This window comes from Carcharhinus amblyrhynchos, chromosome 3, assembly GCF_965287045.1.
Source record: "Carcharhinus amblyrhynchos chromosome 3, sCarAmb.v2.hapA, whole genome shotgun sequence".
In the NCBI taxonomy this organism is placed as follows: Eukaryota; Metazoa; Chordata; class Chondrichthyes; order Carcharhiniformes; family Carcharhinidae; genus Carcharhinus; species Carcharhinus amblyrhynchos.
The window spans coordinates 97,965,435-97,992,689 of record NC_137326.1 but is presented as its reverse complement, the minus strand read 5'-3'; the positions used below and the strand labels follow the sequence as shown (position 1 = coordinate 97,992,689).

The window sequence follows — 27,255 nt, the reverse complement described above, 5'->3', positions numbered from 1 at the left end:
CACCTAACCCACACATCTTTGGACTGTGAGAGGAAACTGGAGAATCCGGAGGAAACCCAGGGAAAACGTGCAAACCCCACACAGACAGTGATCCAAGCCAGGAATCAAACTCAGGTCCCCAGTGCTGTGAGGCAGCAGTGCTAATGACTGTGCCATCATATGTAGTTTGGATTAATTATTTTCTGTTCGCAACCAACATTGTAGCATTGGAACAGAAATAAAATGTCCAAGCTACCATAGAATCAACAACAATAATCTCTTCCTCAATGTCAACAAAATGATGGAGATTATCATCGACTTCAGGAAGTATAGAGGAGAACATTTTCCTTCTACATCAATGGGGACGAAGTAGAAATGGTCGAAACCTACAGGTTTTTTGGTGTCCAGATCACAAACAACCTGTTCTGTTCCTTCTATGCCAACACTATGGTTAAGAAAGCCCACCAACACCTGTACTTTCCCAGAAGACTAAGGAAATTTGGCTAGTCTGCTACAACTCTCATCAACTTGTACAGATGCACTATAGAAAACATTCTTTCTGGTTGTATCACAACTTGGTGTATCTCCTGTTCTATCCAAGACTGCAAGAAACTACAAAGGGTCATGAATAAAGCCTAGTCCATCACTCAAACTTGTCTCCCATCCATTGACACTGTCAACACTCCCCGCTGTCTTGGAGAAGACATCAGCATAATTAAGGACTCCTTGCACTCCAGACATACACTCTTCTACCTTCTTCCATTGGGAAAATGATACATAAGTCTGAGGTCACATACCAACCAACTCAACAACAGCTTCTTCCCTGCTGCCATCAGACTTTTGAATGAACCTATCTCTCATTAAGTTGATCTTTCACTACATTAGCTATGACAGTAACACTACATCCCGTGCTCTCCCTTTCCTTCGCTATGGACGGTATGCTTTGTCTATATAGCACGCAAGAAACAATACCTTTCACTATATACTTATACATGAGACAATAATAAGTCAAATGAAAGTATCATAGAGTCCTACATTCAGCCTATTGAGTCTGCAGCAACTCTCCAAAAGAGCATTTAACATGGCCAATCCACCTAACCTGTACTTTGGATTGTAGGAGGAAACTGATGCAGACACGGGGAGAACATGCAAACTCCAGGTAGACAGTCACCCTAGGCCAGAACTGAACCCAGATCCCTGGCACTATGAGGCAACAGTGCTGAACACTGTGCCACCATGCTTGTTTTAACAGAATAAATCTTACTCGTTGACCCAGAATTTGGAATAAATCCCTTCAAATCAGATCTTGCATCATCCTTTTGAAATTCTTTAACTCTGATCTCGCAAGGGTACATCTAAAGAACCAACATGCAATTTTCAGTCCCCTAAACTAACTTTTCTTTTTCTTGGTGAGATTTCCAATATGATATTTTCTATTATAAAATAGAATCCCTACAGTGCAAAGAAAGACCATTTGGCTCAGCATGTCTGCATGGACTCTCTGAAACAGCATTCCACCCAGGCCTTCCCCTCCATCCTATCCCCATAACCTCATGAATTTATCATGGCTAATCCACCCAACCAACTCATCTTTGGACTGTGGGCAGAAACTGGAGCACCTGGAGGAAACCCACGCAAGACATGGGGAGAACGTACCAACTCTACACAGAGAGTCACCCAAGGCTGGAATCAAACCTGCTGTATGGCAACAATGCTAACTACTGGACCACTATGCCACCTGATGTTACAAATCTATGTTTACATGGGAACTAGATGGGGACGGGGTTTCACTCATGTGCATCTCCAGAGACATCTAGAAGGGTCATCTCTAATTGGGCATTGGCAGCAAAGAGTGACATTCACTGGGTTCTGTTCAGGACATCCTGAGCCTGCCAGTCCAGCTCTCTATCCATTAAAATTATTGATTTGTTGACAGTACCTGCTCCCACTGCCAGAAATACTCAATCAGGGAATCTACCTTTCATTCAAAAGTCAACTCTCAGCTCCTGGAGATGACAGGATTATTTCATCTATTTCTATATAAACGTTCACAAGCAAAATGTGATTCGACATCACAGATCAGATGTAAAGTTTAATTTTGCACCTTAATGTGGGATTTATGTTTACCTTACCAGTCATCCTTATGGCATTTTCATAAGTGAGGTTGCCATTTTCAGGACAAAATTGTTAGAATGGGAGAGTTTTCATGATTATTTACAGTTCTGTGCCAGTGTTTCATGATCAATAGAAATTGAATTGAACCTGCCTAACTGAATTTCATTTAGGGCTCATAAAACTTATATTGTTTAACTGGATTTGTTTCCAGGCCCCTGAAAAGTGATAATGCTTTGTTATGCTAGTCTCATTCTGTTGTATACTTCCAAAATACTGTATTATTTAATGGTTTCTCAGCTATATCTTACCTGTTTGAGTTGTCTTCTGGAGGATTCATTAATGAAATTAGCTTTAGACCTGTGTTTTCAAGGGTCTGAGTTCCTTCTCTGAGAGTACAGCATCCAAGGTCATTGGCCAGCGTCTCTGTACCAGTGACTTTACCCTGAGTTGGAATGGAACTGTTGGCTTTCTTTAGGAGATTTTCAGGATTCGACGTCAATGGACAATTTTCATTGTCATAAGGTCTTTGTGCATGATTTTCTTTTTGTACCTCACGCAGTTCCAAAACTGGCAAAGACCTATGGTAACTGGGCAACATTGTTGCATCACCAGCAATCCAATGGTTAAATCCAAGGTTCTTTGGTACTGACGACCTGCAACCATCAACATTCACAACACAATGGTGCATTATTACTTTAATAGTAACAATCATTCATTGTGTAAAATATAAAAAATATTCAGTTACCATATTCAAATTTAGAACAAACCAAGAGGGGTTCATTTTATTATCTTCGGAGTCCTTACCATATAACCGTCAACAGACTTCTGAATATGTCTCATAACATTCAGGTTATTGCTAAAAACAGCACATCACTGCCTAAATCACAGTTTTTATTCTTTCACTATATGAGAACGAGTTAAATTTAAGTGGAATGTTTTGAAACAAGTGTAATTTTCACAGATTTTAAGAGAAAACACTGAGCTGAATAAATGTACTGGTGTGTTAATGAGTACCTAATCCTTATCATTTACCCGAAAGACACCCCCCGACCCCCCAATCCTTATCATTGCTTAGAACTATTGGAGGACATTGAGCAATTTATCATCTCCCAATGACCATAAAACAACCTCATCTATTTATGTGATAACTCTATTCATGTGGTATCTTCTGAGTGTTTGGAGAAGCGGTGGCCAATTTGGTTGGTGTTCTTACAACTTAATTCCTTCAAGGTGAAAGAGTTTTCTATTCCCTCAGAGAGTTCAGGAAAAAATAAACTCTTGAATAACAAGTCAAGATTGAACCAGAAGACTGCAATATATAAGCATGGAATCTGTAGCTGGAGCTAAAATGCAGAGCAAAGAATATCCAAAGATTTAACTGGTATTAACCTGATGACAGTACCAGTGGATTCAATAATACAACAAGCAGTTTTAACAGACTTAATCATTCTTGGAATTGGCAAAAAGAGTTGAATCTGCCTCATGTTTGTAGCAGATGTAAAAATGAACTTTTTTCTGACATGGCAATTGCTCAGTGTTTTGTAATAAAAATAGAATTATTGAAGATACTCAGTAAGCCAAGCAGCAACCATGAAGAACGAACGTGAGTTAATATTTCAATTAACAACCTCTCATAAGAATTTGCAAAGTTAGAGAAGTAAGGTAATTTGAAATATAAGATCACCAAAGTAAGGTGATCAACCTGAAATGTTGGGCATGATCTTACCACCTCACCAAGCCTGTTGATCAGCCTGGAAAATAGTGTGGGAGCCCAATAATCTGATTCAAGCCAGGTGCACACAGAATTATTATCTTCTTAGTCCCTTTTTATTGGCAAGAACAGCTTGAAGCATCAAATTGTCTGGATTTCCGTTTCTCCATGTTCAAATGCAACAAGATTTGAACAACATCCAGGCTCAGGCTGACAAATGGCAAGTAACATTCGTGCCACACAAATGCTAGGCAATAATCATCACTAATAAGAGACGCTTTAGCCACTGCCCCTTGACATTTAATGATGTTACCATTACTGAATTCCCCCATTGTCAACATCCTTGGGATTACCATTGACCATAAATTCACTGGACTCACCACATTAAAAACAGTGACTACAAGAGCTGGTCACAGGTTAGGAGTATTGCAGTGAGCAACTTACAATCCGACACCCCAAATCCTGTCCGCCATCTCCAAGGCACAAATCAGGAGTGTGATGGAATACTCCCCACTTACCTGGATGGATGCAGCTCCAACAACATTCAAGAAGCTTGACACCATTCAGAACAGAGCAGCCCGCTTGATTGGCACCACATCTACAAACATCCACTCTCTACTCCCCCGACACTCAGGAGCAGCAGTGTGTACTATCTACAAGATGCACTACAGCAATTCACCAAAGATCTTTAGACAGCACCTTCCAAACCCATAACCACTTCTGTCTAAAAAGGCAAGGGCAGCAGATACATGGAAACACCACCACCTGCAAGTTCCTCTCCAAGCCACTCACAGTCCTGATTGAAAATACATTGTTGCTCGTTCATAGTCAGTGGGTCAAAATACTGAAATTCCCTCCCTAATGACATTGTGGATGAAACTGAGATGGCAATTAGTATGTGGACTGCAATGATTCAAGAAGGCACCTCACCCGACCACCTTACCTTCTCAAGGGCAAGGAAGGATGGGCAATTAATGCTCGCCAGCCAGCAGTACCCATCTCCCACAAATGAATTAGGGAATTCAGCAGAGCTGTTTCCCCCTTCCTGGATGCTTCCCACCTCTCCACCATGTGTGCCTGGGACGGGGCCAAAGAGGCAAATCCCTAGTGGGGATGGGGATTGAGTGGGGGTGGGGATTGCATAGGGGCAATGATGGGGGGCTAAGACGGTGACAGGGGGGTGCTATGAGGGGCGCCCATGCACTGGGGGGCCTGTGCACCATGATAAGTGCCGATACGTTGGGTGCCTATGCAGTGGGGGGACAGGAGGAGGGGAGGGGTGCTGGTGATGCAGGGCATTGTGCAAGGGTGAATCGTGAAGGGTGTCATGATGGCAGGGGACGGGGGCATGTTGTGGGTCTGCCAGGGGCCCCAGAGGGAGGGCCCTCATGCCCAGATGCTGGCAAACCCATGTCGATGTAGGGGGAGCACATGATGCGAATGAAGATGGTGAGGGGTGTGTGATGTCCATGGTGGGTGGCAGATCAGGGCGCCTTGCAAGATGGCTTTTAACAGGCTCCACCCCTTATCATTGTGGAGCCCCCAGCTGTCCAGGAAAAGTACTCCTGAAAGATTGCGATCCACTTCACGCTGAAAAGACTGGTATGGAGGGCTCCCGTTTTCTTGCCCTTATGACACTAATTTTTTGGGGAAATTCCACCTGTTAACTTCTTGACCTACTGAACATTCCCAGCATTTTCTGTTTTTATTTTGGATTTCCAGTATTTTGGTATGTTTTCTGTTCTCCATTTGCTGTACACCTAAAGATGCCCGGTTGAGGTTCTTTCCAACAATTCTCTCCACTCATCATTTCTATCCATGCACACCATTGACTGAATAAAGAGATTAGGAGAAAAGTTAAAAAAAAATCAGGAAATCAAAGAGGAACCATGAAATTTAATCATCAAGGAACACATTAGTTTTACACAATGGTCATAAATTCCAATGTCATTCCAAAGAAATGACAGACAGCAAGTCTTAGCATTGACAAAGCTGGTTTCCGCAAGGTCCTCAATACCGAGGCACAGGTTTTGGCCCTAACCACTTACATTGAAAACGACTTTCAAAAAAAATCTAAAGACAGGCGCTGTGTCCCTTGACCTCACAGCCACCTACATTATCATTTGGCACACTGACATCCCCTGAATCTGACGCGAATCCTCCCCCATTCGGTGACTAAAAGTAGTGGAACACCGTTGAACAATCGATGGTTCATAGTTCATCTTGCACAGGCAAAAAGTAAATGGAAAAGACAAACTAATAGAGTCCCCCAGGGCTCCATAGTGGCTCCAACCCAGTTCAACCTGTACAAAAATGATCCTCCAAAAATTTATATATTCCGATTACATCTGCCTTGCAACTCAAATCCCTGACTTTGAGACCTTGGTGTGGATCAGAACACCCAGCCACCTGACGAAGGGACAAGCTGTCCTGAAAACTTGTGGCTTTTGCTACAAATAAACCTGTTTGGACTTTAAACTGGGGTTGTGGGATTTCTTTCTGTTTCGAGACCTTGGACCAGACCCTAGGTGAGAACTTGTAAAAACTTGATCAGTAATGCAATACATGGTGATTCGAGCCAAGCCCAGCAAAAACCGTATCCTGCTTATTCCATCTTCACAATGCAAAAGCTCATGAAGAGCTCAACATTCAAATGAATGGTCACAAGTTAAAGCAGTGCCCAACTCCAACGTACTTCAGATTGGCCTTAGAGGGTCAATGACCTTCCGGGAACATGTAAAAACAACTGCAGCCAAGGTCAAGCCCAGAAACAACTTGATTGCTAAACAAGCCGGTTCAATGTGAGGTGCTGCAACACCGCTCTCCAAACCTCAACGCTCGCGTTCTCATATTCAGTGGCGGAATACTGCATCCTTGTTTTGTAAAGATCATCACACACACACTGAGTTGGTACCCAGCTAAATGCTACCATGCGTTTCATTACTGGAACACTACTCTCAACACCACTCCCTTGCCTCCCTGCCCTGGCAAATATCACTCCACCACATATCTTTCAACTTGCAACAACCCACTAAATGATAGAATAAGTTCATAATGCCCACCTGCCACTTCATGCTGAACTACTCAGCCCATCCTAGGTACAAATCCCATCAAGAAGGCCAATCTGGAAAAACCTCACCCAGATGGGCCTTTAATGCAAATTCCACCTGGACAAATGACTGGGAATCACTGGACATGACAAACAAGTAATTGGTTTCAAACCTAACCCAACAGCTACTGATTCCAACCTTCCAAGGAATCCACCTTCAACAGATTCAGGACTAGCCATGGTTGCTGCTTGGCCAACCTCCACAGATGGGGCATTAGTGCCAGACCCCATGTGCCTGTGGGAGAGAGCAAATTATGTGCCACATCATAGAAGAGTGTTAATCCACAAACTCAGAGGAAGTTTGTCTGTGTTCAATGCAGCAGAGCCAAAAAAAAACTGCTTGACTTGGTGATTTGCATTTGCTAAATAAATAAAGTCAAGGATCATAGAAGAAAATAGTAAAACACTAATCACACGAATGAAAAGAGGTGATTAAGTCAGAATGAAAATATGGCCATGAAGACACGGCCAGGGTAAGATCACGTCCAGCAGTACTGAAAAGACTAAAATATTAAATTATTATTTTCCTTCACTTTTTAACCAGGAAAGAGAACATGACATTGCAAGGTGACATTTAAAATGATACAACAACACTTAGGGTTGGGGTTAGGGTTAGGCTGCTGGGATTCTCTAGTCTGATGAAAGGTCACTGGGACTTGAAATATTGACTCTATTTTCTCCCCACAGATGAAGACATAGATTCCTGAAACAAAAGGACTGCTCCCTAGACTGGGTACAAATACGAGAGGTCATGACTTAAGGGTGAGGGGGGAGAGGTATAATTTGGATGTGAGAGGAAGATTCTTTACGCAGAGGGTCGTGGGGGTATGGAACGCGCTACCGAGTAGGGTGGTGGAGGCGGGAACGTTGGACTCGTTTAAGGTTCAATTAGATAGACACATGAGCGAAACGAGGATGGAGGGTTATAGTAGGGGCTATTAAATAAGGTCAGATCCTCGGGAGACACCGGAAATGCAGACTTGTAAGTTAACGTTTTTTGTCTTTTTATTCCGCAGGTGGAGGTCCACCTCGTTGTCAAACGAGGGGCATGCACACGGTGGGTCGTGCGTGGGCTGCTCTTGGAGGTTCCGGGAGTGGCCTAGTACTTCGTGTCGGTGTGTGTGCTTGATCCTGGACCGGTAGACGGGCGCCGCAACAGCTCGGTGACTAGCACTGCTAGCTGTGCAGATACATGGATTTGGGCCTGTGTCTGTGGGAGTTTGTGCATTCTCCCTGTGGTTGCGTGGGTTTCCTCCGGGCGCTCCGGTTTCTTCCCACACCCCAAAGATGTGCTCTTAGGCTGATTGGTTTACCAAATTGACACTATTCTCCCCTGAATCTGGCTAAGTTAGGGGTTCCATTCGTAGACGCGCAGGGTAGAATAGGTGTAGGGTGATGCGGCGGTGTGGGCTCGTTGGGCCGAAGGGCCTGTTTCCTGTGCTGGGTTGTTCTTTGTTCTTTGTTTAAAAACAGAAAATGCTGGAAAATGTCAGACCTGCTGAGATTTTCCAGCATTTTCTGTTCTTGTTTCAGGAATCTATGTTCTTTACTTCCAGCTTACATTTTTAAATAGCAAAATAAATAATTATGATTGGATTTAGATGGAAACTAAAAGACCGATGTAAACAAACTTCAAATAAATTTTACAAATGTGTCATTTTATCATAATGGTGAAATTTGGCATTCCACTAAAACTTTTCAGGGTCAACGAGGGTGTTTAGCAGTAATTATAAAATTAGTATGCTAGGGAGGTGATGGTGATGGTATTGTTACTGGACTACTAACACAGAGACCCAGGATAATGCTTTGGAGACCAGGGTTCAAATCCCACCACAGCAGATGGTGAAATTTGAATTCAATTAATAACCTGGAAGTAAAAATTTAATGGTGGCCATGACACTATTGTTGTAAAAACCTATCTGCTTCACTAAAGAGTGAGAGGGAATCTCAAGAATGTTCTTGATGGTGGGACAGTCCAGACTAGGGGGTCATAGTTAGAGGAAAAGCAGTAAACTTTTTAGGATTCAGATGAGGAAAAATTTCTTAGACAGTGGTGAATCTGTGGAATTCACTAGCATAGAAAATAGTTAAGGCTAAAATGTGTGATTTCAAATATTTAAGTATTAATAATATTTCAAGTATTTAAATATAGTTCTAGGGATCAAGGGATATGGAGGGAAGGAGGGATCAGGTCTTGAATTTGATGATCATAATGAATGGTGGAGCAGGCTTGAAGGGCCTATACCTGCTTCTATTTTCCAGTTATGTCCTTTATGGAGGGAAATCTTCTATTCTTTTTTCCATGGTCTATATGTGACTTCAGTTCATATCAATGTGATTGATTTTTGAATGGCCTGTGCAAGCCATTCAGTTCAAGGGCAATCAGGGATGAACAATGAATACTGGCAGTGCCGACATCCCATAAATTAAAATAAATCCAGCTATTCCTCGTTCAGCAACATGAATCATATTCAACGAAACTTACGAGATTAAGAGCGTATAAAGGGGAAATTCTCATCAATTCACTGATTACACTCTGGGTGTCCTCAACCTTACGAGAAGTTTAGAGTCACTGACAGCATCTTTTAAATTTCCACCTTATTCTGAGCATTTGCAAACTCCCATGAATTCTTTCAGTTTCAACAATAAGCGAATGTTGACAGTTTTCATTCATTCATTTGTGGGACATGGGCGTTGCTGGTTGGCCAGCATTTATTGCCTATCCCTAGTTTTCTGAGGGCAGTTGAGAGTCAACCACATTGCTGTGGCTCTGGAACCACATGTAAGCCAGACCAGGTAAGGATGGCAGATTTCCTTTCCTAAAGGACATTAGTGATCCAAATGGATTTTTCTAACAATCAACAATGGTTTCATGGTCATCAGTAGATTCTTAATTCACGAGATTTTGTTTTATTGAATTCAAATTCCACCACCTGCTATGGCAGGATTTGAACCCGGGTCCCCAGAACATTAGCTGAGTTTGTGGCTTAATAGTCTAGCGATAATACACTAGGCCATCACTTCCTCCTTCGCCATAATTACCATGGGCGGCACACTGGGTGGCACTGGCTCACTGCACCAGGACCAATGTTCAATTCTGACCTCGGGTGACTGTGTGGAGTTTGCCTGTTTTTGGTGTTTCTGCATGGGTTTCCTCCAGGTTCTCTGATTTCCTCCCATACTCCAAAGATGTGCAGGTTAGGTTGTTTGCCTATGCTAAATTGCCCCTTAGTGTCAGGGGGATTAGTAAGGTAAATATGTGGGGTTACAGAGAAAGGATCTAGGTGGGATTGCTGTCGGTGATGACTTGATGGGCAAAATGGCCTCCTTCTGTACTGTGGGGGTTCTATGATTCTATACCATCACATAATTCAGGCTATTAAATAAATTCACCAAACTGAAAGAAAATAAAATCGGACAGATTTCAGCTATGCATCTTAGAAGAATTTAGGGTAGAGATAGCAGAACCACTGTTAATATAAAGAGGTGTACTGCCAGAGGAGTGGTAGAAGCTATCTTTAAGCAGGAAGTTAGGGCATGCTGAGGAAATTACAGACCAGTCTGTTGAACATTGATGGTAGAACCCTAGGAAAGATATTTAATCCCTACTAGAGGAGGAAATAAAAAAAGATATAGCAATGAAAAATGTAACAGTCAGTAGGGATTTCAAAAGGACAAGGCGATCAGAGGTAGAAGAGACAGTGGGCAAAATGTAGTGGAGTAGATGTGATTTATGAGTGTTCCAAAAGGCTTTTAATGAAGTACTATTTAATAGACCAACAAACAAGGGCAGAGCATTTGGAGTTGGGAGCAAGCAATACAGCAGACGGATAGCTAGACTACAAGACAGAAAGCAGAGAATAGGAATAGAGGTTAACAACACAGTGTGGCAAAAGATGGGAAGTATAGTACAACAACTACTCAGACCATTGTTGTTGCTAATTTATATTAATAATGTAGACTTTGGAATCAAAACTACAATTTCTAAATTTACAGATGGCATTGAATAGAGGGGAACAGTTGATATTGGGGAGGTCTGCAACAGATTACAGGAACACATTAATAAACTTGCAAATGGGTATATAATTAGCAAATTAATTTCAACACAGCTGAATGTGACTTTATACATTTTAGTAAGAAAAATAAAGAGGTCACATTATAATTGGAAAATAATAATCTAAATAGGGTAGAGGAGCAAAGGGATATAGAAATATAAATACACAAATCTCTAAAAATAGCAATATAGATCAATGAAGCCATAAAAAAGACTGTGATAACCTCCAGGACTTGCATGGAGAAATCACTGATTGACCTTCCTGTAGGACTCATTGAATACGAGCTCCCTGGGGCTTGGTAATTAACTCAACAAGTGAAGATTGTATACTGAGCCCTGTATAAAGCAGACCGCTAAGTGGGTCCATATTGTGTTGCCCCGATTAGGACTTATTTATGTTCACCAGAGGCCTGGGGTTTTGTTTTATTTTATTTTGTGCAATAAAGCACAGCTCCTTTACAGCCCACTCTTGGAGTTATTATAAAGGCAAAGCAAATGCTAGGATTTATTTCTAGAGGGATTGAAGTGAAAAGTAGAGAGCTTATAATAAACTTGATTTAGCTTTGGTTAAGCTACACTTGAGAGTACTTTTAAAGTTCTGGTGATCACTGGAGAGTATGTACATATATGATTTGCTAAGTGATACCAGAAGTATGAGGCTATAATGATCAAGAGAGGAAGAACAGGCTGGGTCTCTTTTCCTGAAAAGAGAAGACTGAGGGATGATCTTATAGAAGTCTTCAAATTGTTAAAAACCATAGGCAGAGAGAATGTTTTCACTTCTGAGGAAGAGTAAGAGTAAAACTAGAGGACATCAATAGTCAAGAAATCAAGAAATGAATTCAGAAGTAACTTTTTTACCCAGTAAGTGGTCAAATATGGAACTCATCTCCATAGGAATTAGTTAAGGCCCGTTCCAATGCACAAGAGGAAACTAGATAAACACGAAGTAGAGGAATTAGAGGGCTGATATAGTTAGGTGAAGAACAATGGGGATGAGTGAGCGAGACTAAACATTAGCATCGACCATTTGCATGGAATGGCATATTTCTGTGTAATTCCATATGAAATTAATTTGGACAGTCTGAATCCAAATTCTAATGGGTGTGGGCCTGTGGTACAAAAACTGTCCCTAATTTGTTACAACTTGGCAACCTCACTCAGAGAGTCACAGAATATTAGAAATGGAAAATGAATACTGTCCCACTGGTCCATAACAAGATATTCCACTGTGCTGCATCTATTCTGGCTGTGCTAAATGTTTTCATTGGTATCTAAAACAGGACAAGTTGCATTCACCCTAGAGAACACAAAACTTTTCAAAATGTATTATTATTCCTCAAGTCTACTAGCTAGTATCATCTTTACCTCTTATATCAATCCACCCTCCACAAACAGTATCCATCTCATGAGGAAATGGCCAGGGCCAGAATTCTCCGATCTTGCCCGCAGCTAGGACTCTCCGGTCCCGCTGATGTAAATGGAAATTGGGCTGAATGTCAAATCCTGTGGCAGCAGTGGCAACATTAGAGAATCCTGGCCAGGATCTCATGACAATTGATCTTCATACAAAACACTGAGGGCATCATCATATGTTTCACGAAGTTACTGCAATTTCTTCAGTATAGTGTTTAAATTCGATTTAAAATTGCCTTGGGAACAGCTTCTTCGTTCTCTGCCAATTTCATTCCTGCCTACTAGCCAAATGTTGCTTCCGTACTGGTGGGAAACTGACTAGCGATATGTGATAAGGCCCATGTTTCATGCTGCCAAGATTAAGTCGGTTTACTGCTGCCTGCCTGATACACCCTTTGAATTAACATCAGGACCCTTATGTTGGAAGATCTTTTGGACATACAGAATCAGTTGCAACATTTTGATGAACCAAGTCAGAAGTACATAATAAATTGCCTGCACTTTTACCATATACAGTTCCAACAAAGGGGGGCGGGGGGTGCCTATTCATGTTCTTACCTCAGGTTGTTGCTGAATAGTGGAGATCTCTGCATATGATGTGGGTTAACGGTGGGAATTTTCCAGTAAGGTAATGAATTGGAAGAGTTAAGAGCACGTCCTAGATCATTTGGTCTTTCCTGAAGGCCATCACTTCTCATGGTCTTGCAGCCTTCTAAGCAAAAAAAAAGTTAAATATAGATAACATTTTACTCAGGTTCCAGCAACACAAGATCAACCTATTAAACCTATAACTAATTTTCTGTAATATTATAAATACAGTTTAAATCAGGGCATCCACAATAGGAGTTTATATACTTTGTATTATGACAAAATAAATTTTGAGTGAAAAGTATTATTTTATATTTACAATGGATTAGATTTGGATAATTTTAGTAATTTTGTAATGTTTGCTAGGCTCCAACCAGAAAATAATCAATATACAAGTATGTACTTTCAAAGGATATTAGAAAAGAAAGATTTTGTTAAATTATAGTACCAAGTCTATTGACTCAGTTTAACATGTAGCTTGAAATTGTTGTAACACTTTCTGAATGTGTTCACCTGTGCCCTTTTCTGAAAGCAGAAAGGCACACTCACGGCAAAATGTGATTATTTTGTTATAGTTTGGTAGTAATGATGGTGAGAAGCCATCCTCCAGCTTTCAAACAAGACTCTCAGCCATTGCCAGTCCAGGCACATTGACAGGTTTGAATGTTTCTGGGGGATAGGGTGGTGGGATGACAGAGGCTGGGAAAGGATGATGTGGTAGTTTGAGGGTCCAAGGCAGTTTAGAGGGGTGCATTTGCCCCTAGAGTGTGGTGAATGCACAGCTAGGTGAAGCGGGCTGCAATCAAGGCATCCTTCCCTGCCCTTCCCTGCCGGACACCTGTCATCATCACCCACCCTCTTTCCTCTGGCTCTTCATTTGGTGGGACATCCAGCTCGCCCTCTCGCTGTTCCTCCTCCTCCTACTCCAGTTAGTCTCCCCACTGCAATGTAGTGCAAAGGGTAGCAAACGATGATGATGCGTGAAGCATGCACAGGGTCATACTGGAGGCCCTCCCCAGAGCGGTCCAAGCAGCAGAACCACATTTTAAACAGGCTGATGCATTGCTCTGAGATTGGCCGGGTGGCTGCATGGGCCTCGTTGTAGTGGGTCTCCACCTTGGTCTCGGGCCTTCCCACAGCATCATCAGCCATGACCTTAGTGGATAACCTTTGTCACTCAATAGCCATCCCGGGAGCCTGGGCTGGTCTTCAAAGAGCCCAGGGATATCCAACTGCCTGAGTACAAAGCTGTCATGGACACTCCCTGGAAGGCATGCATAGACCTGCCTGATCCGCATGAGCTGTTCACAGGCAATTTGAATGTTCAGAGAGTGGAGCGCCTCCTGTTCACAGATTGCTGAAGTCCTACATATGGGGCCCACAAGTGATGTGTGTCTCCTCCACTGCTCACTGGGCATTGTAGCAGCAAAGCCTACAGCCCAGGCTGCTTGCTGTGCACAGCCCACATCGAAGTTTATGTACCTCACTGCTCAGGCATACAGGGCATCTGTGACCTGCCACACACATCTGTGCACAGAGGCCTGGAAGATCCCAACTAGGTCACCACTGGGTGCCTGAAATGAGCCGGAGGCGTACAACTTCAGGGTAGCCATCACTTTAACATCCACAGGGAGTGGGTGGCACCTCACAAAAGTACCGTACCATGGTCTTGGAGAGCTGCAGCCAGTGATGGCACATCTCCTCTGACAGGGCCTCAAATGAATTGCGAGGCCTGTACCTCCTTGGCCTCCGCACCCTCCGCCTTCTGTGCACCCTCTCAGGAAGCTGCTCACCCACCTCCTGGCCCTCAGTGACAGCCCCCTGCCCTTCTTGCTGATGGACTGGTGATGGCTGCTCTTGCAGTGGTCTCTCCACACCCACCACCTCCTGAGCCACCTCCCTCCTCCACCATAATGGCCAACTCCAAATCAATCAGACCAAGATCCATTTGCACAATGGGCTTGGAAAGAGCATAGATGACAAATTATTATCATTGGCTTCATGGACCCTATACCACCCCAATCCCTCACCTGGACCAGTACCCCCACATGTGGGTGCTGGCAACACCACATAATCCATGATGCCACGCGTGGCCCAATTCGGTTGTGTGATTCCCATCATGACAAATGCTGGCATAGATTATGCAGGTCGGTGTGCAGCCCTGGGCACTGCACATCCTTGAGCCACTGTTACGTGTGCAACTGCAGCATCTGTTACTGGTCTGTGTCACAGACCAGGAACAGACTGCAAATTAGCATCAGGTGGACGCCCAGTGACAGCAGATTGCATACAGCTTATGTCTGAACCTCTGCACTCCAGCCTGGAGCAGCAGCTGCTTCATCTGGTCAGGCCTCAATCAGCACATTGTGCACTCCTCTCTCCACCCCGGAACCACAGCAGTCGGTGGAGTCCCTGGCCACACCCTGCAGCAAGGCAATGCCACTGCAAAGTGCCGTGGAGGGGAAGGCTGAGCAGAACTCCCTGAGAGAGCCTCCCACACTGAGTTATAGCACTGTCATGAAGGAGAAGAATGAGCAGGACTCCTTCATGGACCCCACTCCAGATATCACTGGTACACAGGCCAGCACCTGAAGGCAGCAGGAGGAAGCCCACTAAGCATCCCCAGGGCCTGCCTGCAACATCCCCTGCACTCCGCTAGTAGCACTTATCTCCTCATGCCAGTTCAAGGTTGCCACGCCAGGTTGAGACTTTTATATACCTACATTGATTTGCGCCAAAGTGACATCACGCCAAAGAGGGGAGATGCTAACATGGCCAGAGCTTGCCTGTCGATCCTATAATGGCATGCTAAACTATGGTAACTGATACAAATCACCGGCACGACAGTTTTCAGTGCCAGCAGTGCCATTTTTTCCGGTTGGGAGATGCACGAGGGGAACCTGCGGAATGGCCGTCATGCACATATCCCACCTGACAAAAAAATGTGCGTGTCGTGATGGGAGAATTTCAATTTAGTGATTTCAAAATTCAGACTCATGAATGTTGTACCAAAATCTGGAACTAATGTACCAGAGCAAACCTCAGACACTGTATGCTATATAAATGTAGGTACTGGTGTTAACTTCAGATGTTCTGCACTGTATAAATAGGCCTGTAATATATTATCAAGGATATTCATCTGATAATGCAGCAATTGCTAAATTATTTTTGAAGGCCACCTTGAAGATAGCTTGGATTGTAAAATTGATATCGAAAATATCTCCGAAACATAATAAAACTCTTATTTGATCAACAAGGAATCAAACCTTAATTTGTATCACAACTAGTATTTTAACATTTACAATCCAAAATTAGTGCCACTCAGGCTTCTTGGAGGACACAATACAATCCCATTTCAGAAGCTTAGACAATTCTCCTGATGTTTTCTACTTAGCCACATCCAAACAGTTCTGTTCTTACACCATTCCGTCATTTCCTCAGGCCTGATTCTACCTCGCATTCTGGCACTCTTTATTTCATTCTGCTGTTCAATATCACATGTGCATTTCCATTCTATTGGAGCTTTTAACCTTAGCTCTATACTCACAATTCTGTAGCAGTACAGCCTCATGATTTAATTTCATCTTCTTAAGTGTGCCTTTTCATGAGCTTCCTGTTTTATTTCCAAAGCTCCGGTCTGAGCACTGTATCAGACATGGAAGTTCTTGGCAGGTTGATCTTGCTTTTTGTTCTCAATATTATAGGACAGAGTCAGTAAAAAAAAAACTTATTTTTCTGTTTCTGATCCTTTACAGTAGAATTTTTGCTTCTCATCTTTGCTTTCTCATTAGAAAATTTCTCATGCTCTACAAGGCACTTGAATAGATTACTTTTCCCCATGTTTCCGTACTTTGTACGTAGTTGCAGCTGAGTCTTTAAATTTGCATAAATTTATTTAGTCTTTCATTTAATTGGCACTTGACGTAAGTTGATCTTGATTAGATTGAAGGTAATATTGATTTTTTTTCCCCATTTGGCAGATTGTTGATCTCAGTCTTCCAAGACTTAACTTTTGCATTTCAATTTACTTTCTCAATCCAATTTCTATTTATAAATAATGAATGAAAGCTCTGATATTGTATAAAGCTGTCATGAATCTATATCCTTCATATGGGCACCATCCTGCCATGAACAATATATATTGGAACATAGGAAAATAGGACTTAAGAGCATTAAGCCCTTCCAGCCTACCCCATTCAATAAGATCGTGGCTGATCTGGTTGTGTCAAGTCCACTTTCCTGACAGCCGCAATAAACCTTCTTTGCTTTTATATTTAATTCCCCTTATAATTCCATTTACCTCCTAATCATTTGCTGTACCTGCATACTAACTTTTTTTGATTCATGTATCAGGACACCTGGATGCCTCGATACTACTGAGATCTGCAATGTCTCTCTATTTAAATAGTATGATGCTAATCCATTCTTCCTGCTAAAATAGATAAACTCACATTTTCCCACATTATGCTTAATCTTAAAAAAAGTTGTCCACTCACTTAACTTGTCTGTATCCCTTAGCAGATTCTTTACCTCATGTTGACAACTTACTTTCTTACCTATCTTGATGTCATTGGCAGCTGTGCCACTCCAGCACCTTTGAATTCAAGTAGATTTGTAAAATCATTGTGACCCACCAAGCCTGGGCATTGAAAAATGCTGTAAAGCTGCTCAGATCCAATCATAGGCTGATCCTCCCTGCATTTGCTGCTGATAAGCTTATTAGTGAGCAATCAGCAGCAAATCAGAGAAAAACCAGCTTGTGATTGGACGAGCAGCAAAATGTATGAAGGTAAATTTCAGGGCCGAGTGAGAGATAGCTGGAGCAGTGGTGTGGGGCCCAAGTGAGGCTGCTGGAGCAGTGGTGGGAGCCCAGGCAAGACAATAGGATCAGCAGTGCAGGACCCAGCTGAGACAGTGATGCAGGATCCAGGCAAGGTAGCTGCAGCAGTGGAGAACACTGGCTGTAGTTTCCTGTTTTCTGTCTCCTTCCTTTCTTGAATAAAAATGCGACATCACCTATTTTCCAATCCATTAGATACCTTCCAGAATCTAAGGAATTTTGGAAGATTGTAATTAATGTATTCAATCAGCAGTAGATGCAGCAAATTCTTTTAAAACCATAGGATGCAGGCATTTTGATCCTTGGGGTTTGTCAGCCTTTAGGTCTAATAGTTTTCTCACTACCTTTTCCCTAGTGCTGGACCAGGATTTTTAGGATAGTGGAATTTCCCTTCCCACCTCCCGCCAATATTTCCTGCTTTACGCTGACTTAAAGCTCCAACAAATGTTAGGGGCTGGAGGCAGGATTTCTGAAAACTATCTTGTCTCTGCAGAGGCAAAAGAAGCAATGGAAAGACTGGGACTGCATACCATCCTTGGAGTCTACGTCCTGGGAGTGCAGGACAAGTATGGAGATCTTAGGGTGGGAAGGGGATCAGGGAGAAGGTGTGTGGGTGTTGGTAGAAAGGCTGTGGTGGAGGGGAGGGAGCCTGCACAGGAGTTACCTTTTGAGGGGGCAGCCAATGTTAAGAGGAGACTACTGACGGAGGCCACCGCCAAGACATCGCCCACCCTCATCCTCCACCCACCACTTCCATTCTGAGGCTGAAACAAAATTCATTTTTGAGCATCCTCCTGCTCCTCAACATTGAGGCAGGGTGGGAAACGACTCAATAATTGGCCACTTACAGCTCTCAACTGATGCAAGGACAGATGGGCTAACCTAGCCTATCTAAGTGTTAGATTGCAGAGAGATTGGAATGGGCATGAAAACACTGGGAAGGCCATCTGAAAAATTATACAGTCATCCCTGCCCCCTACCAATTTCAGTGGGGAAAGTCTGTTCATGATGATTGTTTTACGTTTCTTCCTCTCATTTACCTTTTGATTTCCAAATATTTTTGAAAAGTTTCCTCAATCTTCTACAGTGAGAACAGACACAGAATAACTATTTAATACCTCTGCCATTTCCTTATTTTCCATGATCAATTCCCCAGATTCGGGGCAGGATTGTCTGGCCCTTCCCATCCACAGGATCTTGTGGTTCTGCTGAAGTCAATCCTTGCTGTGGGTTCCCTGGCAGTGGGATAGGCAAACCATGTAAAATGGTGTAGACTTTGTCAGTACTGGAAGATCCTGTCAATGGCATGCCACCTCTGCAGAGAGAAACCCTGCAGTAGAAAGGGCTGGAAAATTCCAGCCTAAGGCATTCTGTGAAGGAGGAGCATAAGAACATAAGAAATAGGAGCAAGAGTAGGCCACCTAACCCCTCGAACCTGCCCCGCCATTCATAAGGTCATGGGTGATCTGATAGTGGTTCAGTTCCACTTGCCCGCCTGCTCCCCATACCCTTAATTCCCTAATTGGTCAAAAATCTATCTGTGACTCAAAGACATTTAATGAAATAGCCTCCACGGCTTCAATGGGCAGAGAATTCCAAAAATTCACTACGCTCTGGGAGAAGTTCCTCCTCAACTGTTCTAAATTGACTCCCCGTTATTTTGAGGCTGTGCCCTCTAGTTCTTGTTTCCATTCTAAGTGGAAATAATCTCACTGCTTCTTCCCTGTCTAGCCCCTTCATTATCTTATATGTCTCTATAAGATCCCCCCTCAGCCTTCTAAACTCCAACGAGTACAGGCTCAGCCTACTCAATGTCTCCTCATAAGCTAACCCCCTCATCTCTGGAATCAACCTGGTGAATCTTCTCTGCAGCCCCTCCAAAGCTAATATATCCTTTCTTAAACACTAGCTTTAGTTACTCTTGTATTTATTACTTGTAGAAACTTATACTGTTTTGATATTACTAACTAACTTTCTCTCAACTTTATCCTTCTTTATCTTTTCTTTAGTCATTCACTGCTGGTTCTTAAAATCTGAGCAATCTTCTGACCTACTGCAGCTAAGTATCTCTGTAGACTGCCTTTACTTAGCATCTCCATAATTTATAGAAAGCTGCAAACATCCCACTTTTGCACATGTGCAGGGGTCAGGTAATGCAGGGCTGAGCCTGAACAGATTGCATCTCCATTGTCAAATAGCCTCCTGACAGTCACTGTCAAGATTCATATGTTAAAAGTGGACATTCAAGCAAAAGGTCATGAATGTAGCCCAATCCATCACGCAAACCAGCCTCCCATCCATTGACTCTGTATGTGCTTCCCAGTGCCTTGGTAAAGCAGCCAGCATAATTAAGGACCCACACCCCGGACATTTTCTCTTCCACCTTCTTCTGTCAGGAGAAAGATAAGAAGTCTGAGGTCACATACCAACTGACTCAAGAACAGCTTCTTCCTTGCTGCCTTCAGGCTTTTGAATGGACCTACCTTGCATTAAATTGATCTTTCTCTGAACCCTAGCTATGATTGTAACACCACATTCTGCACTCTCTCTCATTTCCTTCTCTATGAATGGTGTATCAGGCTGTATAGCACGCAGGAAACAATACTTTACACTGTATGCTAATACATGTGACAATAATAAATTAAAACAAATATTGATGGTGACTGCACGGGTGGAAATGTATCCCAGCAAGGAATGATTGCATTCATTTGAGGCATGTTGGAAAATAAGTGATGGGAGAGAATGGGCGAAAGAGAAGAATAATTATTCAGATTTAATCTGAATGAACATCTCTTTTATTGCTGGAAGAGAGTGCCCCTTTTTGAAATATACGTGCCTTTTGCCAAATGTATGCTGCAGAAATGCATTTCCTATTTGCATTTTTCTTTATTGATCCAAAGATTATTCGTTTGCAGGAGCTTAGGCTGCCTTCCTATTATTATCACATTCCTCACAATTTAAGTCCACCTCCAGCTTGCTGCAGCAATAACCAATCAGCCTCAAAGTTAATTTTATTTATAGTGAGTCATGGTTCTATGCAATTTCTTTGCTTCCTGTACAAGTAAAAAAAGAGATTGAAACATCTCTTTCAATTTATCAACACTCAAAGAACACAACTAAGACTAAAATTTATTGCTCTAAGGTTCAGTGCTGCACCATTGATGGAGAATATTTTCCGTACCGATTCTTTCATCCAAAATTGATGTTATATGAAAAATAGATGTAGTATAAAGGTGTTTGATATAGCAAATGTTAATGTGGGACTGGGAAACAGCATCACCTACAGTGTGATGTAAACAAACACATGACCTGAGACTAGAGGTAGATGTGGATGGCACAGGGGACCTGTCTAGAAGCAAGCATGAAGTTAGCTCATAGCTGCCGCTATATACCCTGTATATATGTACATTGTGATATATTAACAATAGTTGATGTTTAGCCAAACAAGACTCAGAGAATCTCTTTGTGAAACCCATTGAACACAAAACATGGTGGCATCTCTTGGAAAAACTCAGAACCTCAGAGAGGCTGGAGCAAAAATTCAAATGCTGGAAAACTAAAGGAGCTGCATTCTGACCTGACAAAGTGCCAAAGTGAAGAAACAGATGGAGATTTCCTTAAAGGAAGCTCCATTGCAGAATTGAAAACAGGCAGAAGAAAATACTCCATCTAGCAGCTGAGGATTCCATAAAATCTTATGGTAGCCTATTGTGAATGCCCACAGAATACAGTCAAAGGACCTAGTGGGGGTGAACAAAACAAATTCTATTCCAAAACAAGATGAGTTTAAAAAGCTTCAGTACTGTTAAAGAATTAGGCCAGTCTGTTTCCAAAAGCACTGCAGCTAGCCTGGACTCAGAATCGACACAATACCACATCACTGCCAAGCTCGGTGTAAGAACAAAACTGAAATGGAAGCTTTACAAACTTCAGCAAAATCTCTGAAAATCCTCTAATATCACAGTGAAGGCCCCAAATTGTTGATTTAAAAATGGTTGCAAAAAAACTGAACCCAAAACTGCCAAGACCACAATCACTACGGGAGCTCATCAAAATGTGACCAGCACTGGAAAACACTTTGGAAAAAATGGTTACTGTGGTACCATCTTTAAAATCTACACAGCATTTAAAATTGTAGAGGCAGTGAAATTCAACAAATGTGCCCAATAGCCTGGAGATCTGGCTGACTCTTTTATAAATGAATTATCATATTGACTACAGCACTCTTAAGCCAGAACCCATAAGGGCCAGAATTGTTGTCAGAGTAGCTGATGATGCCCTTTCAGACATACTACTGGCCAAGAAAGATCTGACTCAAGAATTGGCCATCCAAGTAGACAGATTGAAATCCATCCACAGCACAGAGCCACCCAAATAACTTCACAGGCAACTGCAATTTCAGTGCAGTGTTCTAACTGCAACCACCTAGTCAGGCCAAGAAACCTACAGATAATTACCACTGTATCCCAAGTGGAAGACACAAAGAAAAATGACCAGTGACGAAAGGAGGAGCCCCAATCTCAGACTCCAATGGTTGCTGTCACACTATTTGTAAACACTATGGCACAAATACTGCTACCTCCAGCCAACGCATAAAGCTGCAAGATGATGCTGGGACAAGGAATTCATGACCATCAACTCACCAGAGCACACCTCAGTGGGGCACAAAGGCACACAGTAAAATACAGTGTCACAATAAAGTCTATCTGCAAGGTGAGCCAACTGATGAGGAACATTCAAATGACATGTTCCTGAGGGGATAACTTCGACTCACACAAAAATCATGGCAGACTGCACGGAAGAAGAAAAGCTGTGTTCTTACAATGAATGAACGGACTGAACACTCCCTCTGGAAATAACAGGACAAGTCAATGGTTCCAAAGTAGAGCAGGTGGGGAGTTAACAAAAAGAAGTTCCATTCCAAATAGAAGAAAAAACATATCACAAGAAGACAAGCAAGTGCCAGAAACATAGACTCCAATTCAAACATTGAATTAACAGAGCTACCTCTCCTCTGAATGTAACTAGAATGAGATCTGGAAGAATAGTCAAACCTCCAGATTATCTGAATTTATAACTCAGAGACTTGGGATGAGGAGGTGAGCCGTTGCTGAGGTGTGGTAACATGATTGTAATGTGAATATGTTGGGTAAAGACTTTGGGAAAGTTATGGTATCAGGGTACACGGCATAGCAAGGATTAGTATGGGAGTGGGAAACAGTATCACTCAGTGTGATGTAAAGAAACACGTGATCTGAAAATAAAGATAGTGTGCACTGGACAGAGTCCTATATATTAGCAAGCATAGAGTTAGTTCACATCCTGCATTATTCCCTGTATGTATGTACATATATATGCGTTACCAACAATTAGTTAATGTTCAATCAACAGGGAGATGGTTGCGCAGTGATATTGTCACTGGACTAGTAATCTAGAGACATGGGGGCTTTGGGGACTAGGGTTCAAATCCCCAGATGGTGAAATTTGAATTCAGGAAATTAAAATCAGGAATTAAAAATTCTGGCAATGACCATGAAACCATTGTTGATTTTCATAAAAATCCATCTTGTCCACTAATGTCCGTCAGAAAAGAAAATCTCATCCTTACCTGGTCCGGCCTACATGTGACTACAGATCCACAGTAATGTGGTTGACTCTTAAATGCTGCTTGAAATGACCATGCAAGCCACTCAGTTCAAGGGCAATTAGGCATGGGCATAAAATGCTGGCCCAGCTAGGAATGCACATCCCATGAGAGAATAAAAAAAAACAAGGCTCAGAACCTCCTCATGGAACCTTCTGAACATACAATGTACAGCAATAAGAAGTGTTGAAAATGCTTTGACAAATGTTCCAAACATTCTTTCTTCAATTTATTGCAACAAAAAGTTCAAAAGAAATCTTTATTGAGTTGCAACAACGTAATAAAAATGTTTCAGACCTCTAATAATGTACATGGGGGTGGGGTTGGGAGTTCGAACTGAAACTTTTATGATTTGTTTTATAATGCCACTCCTTTCAATGAGGCATACTTAGCAATGATTCAACACAGAATCAATGGGAGTTCCTCTTGAGCTTGTTAGTTTTGCAATTCACCCAGTGAAAACCAATTCATTGGGTTTGTGCTTTTAATTGTGTACCAGGGTATTGCAGAGAATATTAGAGAAATTAATGACAGACCAATAACACATAATCAATACTTGAACCTTTGTCCAGCCAGCAACACACTGAACATACCATGTACAGCAATAAGAACTGTTGAAAATGTTTTCATAAATGTTCCAAACATTCTTTCTTCAATTTATTGCAACAAGAAGTTCAAAAGAAATCTTTATTGAGTTGCAATAACCTAACAAAAGTAGTCCTTTCGTCTATCAAGAGTCCTTTTGTTTCCCTTTTTAAGAAGTGTTGTTATTTCCTGTGGTCTTCCCTTTTATTTAGTCCTTTTATTTATATAATCACTGTTGTATCTCACCAATTCAAATAAACCCACCTTCAGCATTGTGGGATCCTCTCAGACATATAATAGTTTACTGAATTTTTTACAGCTTATTTATTTACTTTTATGGTGTACAGTGGTTAGCACTGCTGCTTCACAGAAGCAGGGACCTGGGTTCAATTCCTGGCTTGGGTCTGTGTGGAGTTTGCACGTTCTTCCTGTGTCTGCGTGGGTTTCCACCAGGTGCTCTAGTTTTCTCCCACAATCCGAAAGACATACTGGTTAGGTGCACTGGCCGTGCTAAATTCTCCCTCAGTGTACCCCAACAGGTGCCGGAGTGTGGCAATGAGAGGATTTTCACATTAACTTCATTGCAGTGTTAATGTAAGCCAATTCGTTGACATTAATAAATAAACTTTTAAAAACTTTAAACTCTATCTTTTCATCAATCACTTTACCACCAACACCAATCCAATGCATCCTTGGTTAGCCACATACTGTCCCATGGGAGGCATGCAAGTTAAAAAGGAAAGCTATAATCCAACATTGGATTCAATGATTTTGTGATGTCCACATTTTAAAATAAAATGGTTGGATTTTACCAAAAAATGGCAGTGTCAGGATCTAACTGAAAGCAGGTTTTCTTTCCAGGTCTTATGACAGCTTTATTAAAAAAAGGGATGATGTGTTTCATGCCATCATTTGAAGGGGTGGAGCCTAAACACACTGGTAAGGCTGGCTGCACTGAGATTGGAATGCCCTTTTTTAAACAGCATCTCAATCAGACCAGAAAATAACTTCACCCCACCCCCACTATGGAGATCTCAGGGGCCTCCCCAATGCACTACCACCCTGATCATCACCCCCCTCAATAGTCACCTCTGACATCTCCCAATCTCTCTTCCCTCCACATCCCCTCCAACCAACAGTCATCTCCAGCATCTCCCTCTCACTCCCCCAATACACACACATGTTCCCGCCCACCCCCCCCGACCCCCGCAATGAGGGTCTCACTAGGGTCTGTCCCTGGCACCAACCCCAGCACAGGTTGGCACCACTAGGTTGGCACTGTACCAACCTGTGCCGGGACAATGTCAGGGGACAGTGCCAGAGTACTGCCTGGCCATGACCCTTTCCCCGAGGGGCTATACTCAACCTTATGCCCCCCCACCCCCCGCCCCCCCGGGGGATCCCCATGATAGATTTGCATCTGGGTAAACCTCACTGACATACCAAAATTTAGTGAAGAGGAAATATCTGGCAAGGGGGAGGGGGGGGGGCACTTAGTTGCATTCAAATTTATTTAAATTATTGTAAATAACGTTCTCGCCCATTATGGACAGGAATCTGATTATGTTGTCGGCGAGGGAGAACAAAAATCGTAAATCACTATCTTGCCAGCAAGATTTGTGATTTCCACCAGATTTTGAGCCCTTGCCACAGATCCCGTGGATGGAGAGCTCAAGATTGCCCCCACTATTTCTAGAATGATCTCCATTACATAAGCCTTCGGAAAATGCCAATCCAATCCTGTATAACACAGGGGATTACACATATTTTAGTAATTAATTGTACCATATGTTGCGACCTTGTTATAGACCAGGGATGTCCCAGAATTGATCTTGGTCTCTGCTGAGTTATCTGATCTTTGCTTTGTAAGCTGACCTCACCTGTAGTTACCCCAAACTGGAGAAGGAATAAAACCAGCTTGGGTTCGCACTTATGATGTTATCGATTGTTCTTTTTTTAAAGTGCTTGCTTGTCAATTGGGATTACATGGCTGTGATGCATCAAGTAGATGAATTGCCTGCCTTCACATTCACAAATGGAGAACAGTCAGTTCAGTAAGGACGTGTTAGACAGCCAATAATTCTAGTGAAATTTGATTGCTATTCACCAGGTCACATTTGTGTAAATCCCTCCTTTCAGTTACTATTCTGTATATAACCTTGAATTACAAAGGCACAAAAATAGGCCATTTGGCTCAACCAGGCCAGTGTTTATCAACGTGTGTTTATTTACACCTTTAAGAAATATTTTTTGCTGTTTTGTAGCATTTTTCATATTAGAGATCAGACTTCTAACATGAGAATAACTTCAAACAAAAAAAATCTTAAGAGCGGAATCGTTTAAAATATTCTAAACAGAAATATTTTTGCATGTAACACAAATGAAAACCATTCTCCTACCTGAGTAACACGGTGGGTCTGAACTCTGTATTCTGAATGAAAAGCTGTGGAGATGTTGCCTAGACAAGCTGACTGCCAGCTCTATGTGCTTGCAGAATTCCACCGTGAGCAAAGAGCTCTTCAGATCATTAATTATTCTTAAGGGGGCACAGTGATTATGAAACAAAAAATATTCTTTTCACTAAATGTTGCAATATAATGTTACAAATCCTTTCATGATGCATACTTACAACATGAAACTTGCATAGGAATTTTTCACAACAAAAATAATGGTGATTGCTCCATTATTATCCCTTACCAATTGCCGAGAGACTGCCTCTTTAACGATATAAACAACAAGACAGACTGGTGGATAACGGTGCAGTACAATTTGTTTCATAACATGTGGCCTGACTGCACAATGTTCATTGGTGCCTCAAGTATTTGAGACTCCACCAATTGCTCCACAGGCAAAGAAACAATTCTGCGCAGCATAAACCAAGAAGGGATCCCAGATTTGATCCAGTAGGGTCGGATAATCCCAGCTAGGGCAATAGTTGATTGGTCATATCTCCCTTAAGCTTGGCAGGGTTCATTGCCATTTAAAGAAATCTGTTTGCATGTGGGTGCCCAGTGAGATCAGGTTCAAATGTCACATGTGGTGTCCTCCATAATTGAATAACCTGCTGGCACTCACTGGCACACTTATGTGTGACTAATGAGCAATTGAACAAGAAAACAGGAGGCAATCTGGTCCCCATGAATTTTCACCCTAACCTAAGTCAGGAGAGAAGGAGGGAAAACCAAGGGGATTTAAAAAAAAACAGTTTTCTCAT

At 42.2% G+C, this 27,255-nt stretch overlaps 1 protein-coding gene across 1 annotated transcript in view; it reads right to left on the bottom strand.

Moving 5' to 3' along the window:
• Window positions 1-27,255, bottom strand: part of LOC145341466 (ephexin-1-like) — an 81,585-nt gene that overhangs the window by 43,601 nt on the left and 10,729 nt on the right. The window contains exons 3-4 of the mRNA XM_080186431.1: window positions 12,943-13,096; window positions 2,403-2,747 (exon numbers count right to left, since the gene is read on the bottom strand). Coding sequence (XP_080042557.1) covers window positions 2,403-2,747; window positions 12,943-13,096 — 499 coding nt within the window. The remainder of the gene's footprint in view (window positions 1-2,402; window positions 2,748-12,942; window positions 13,097-27,255) is intronic.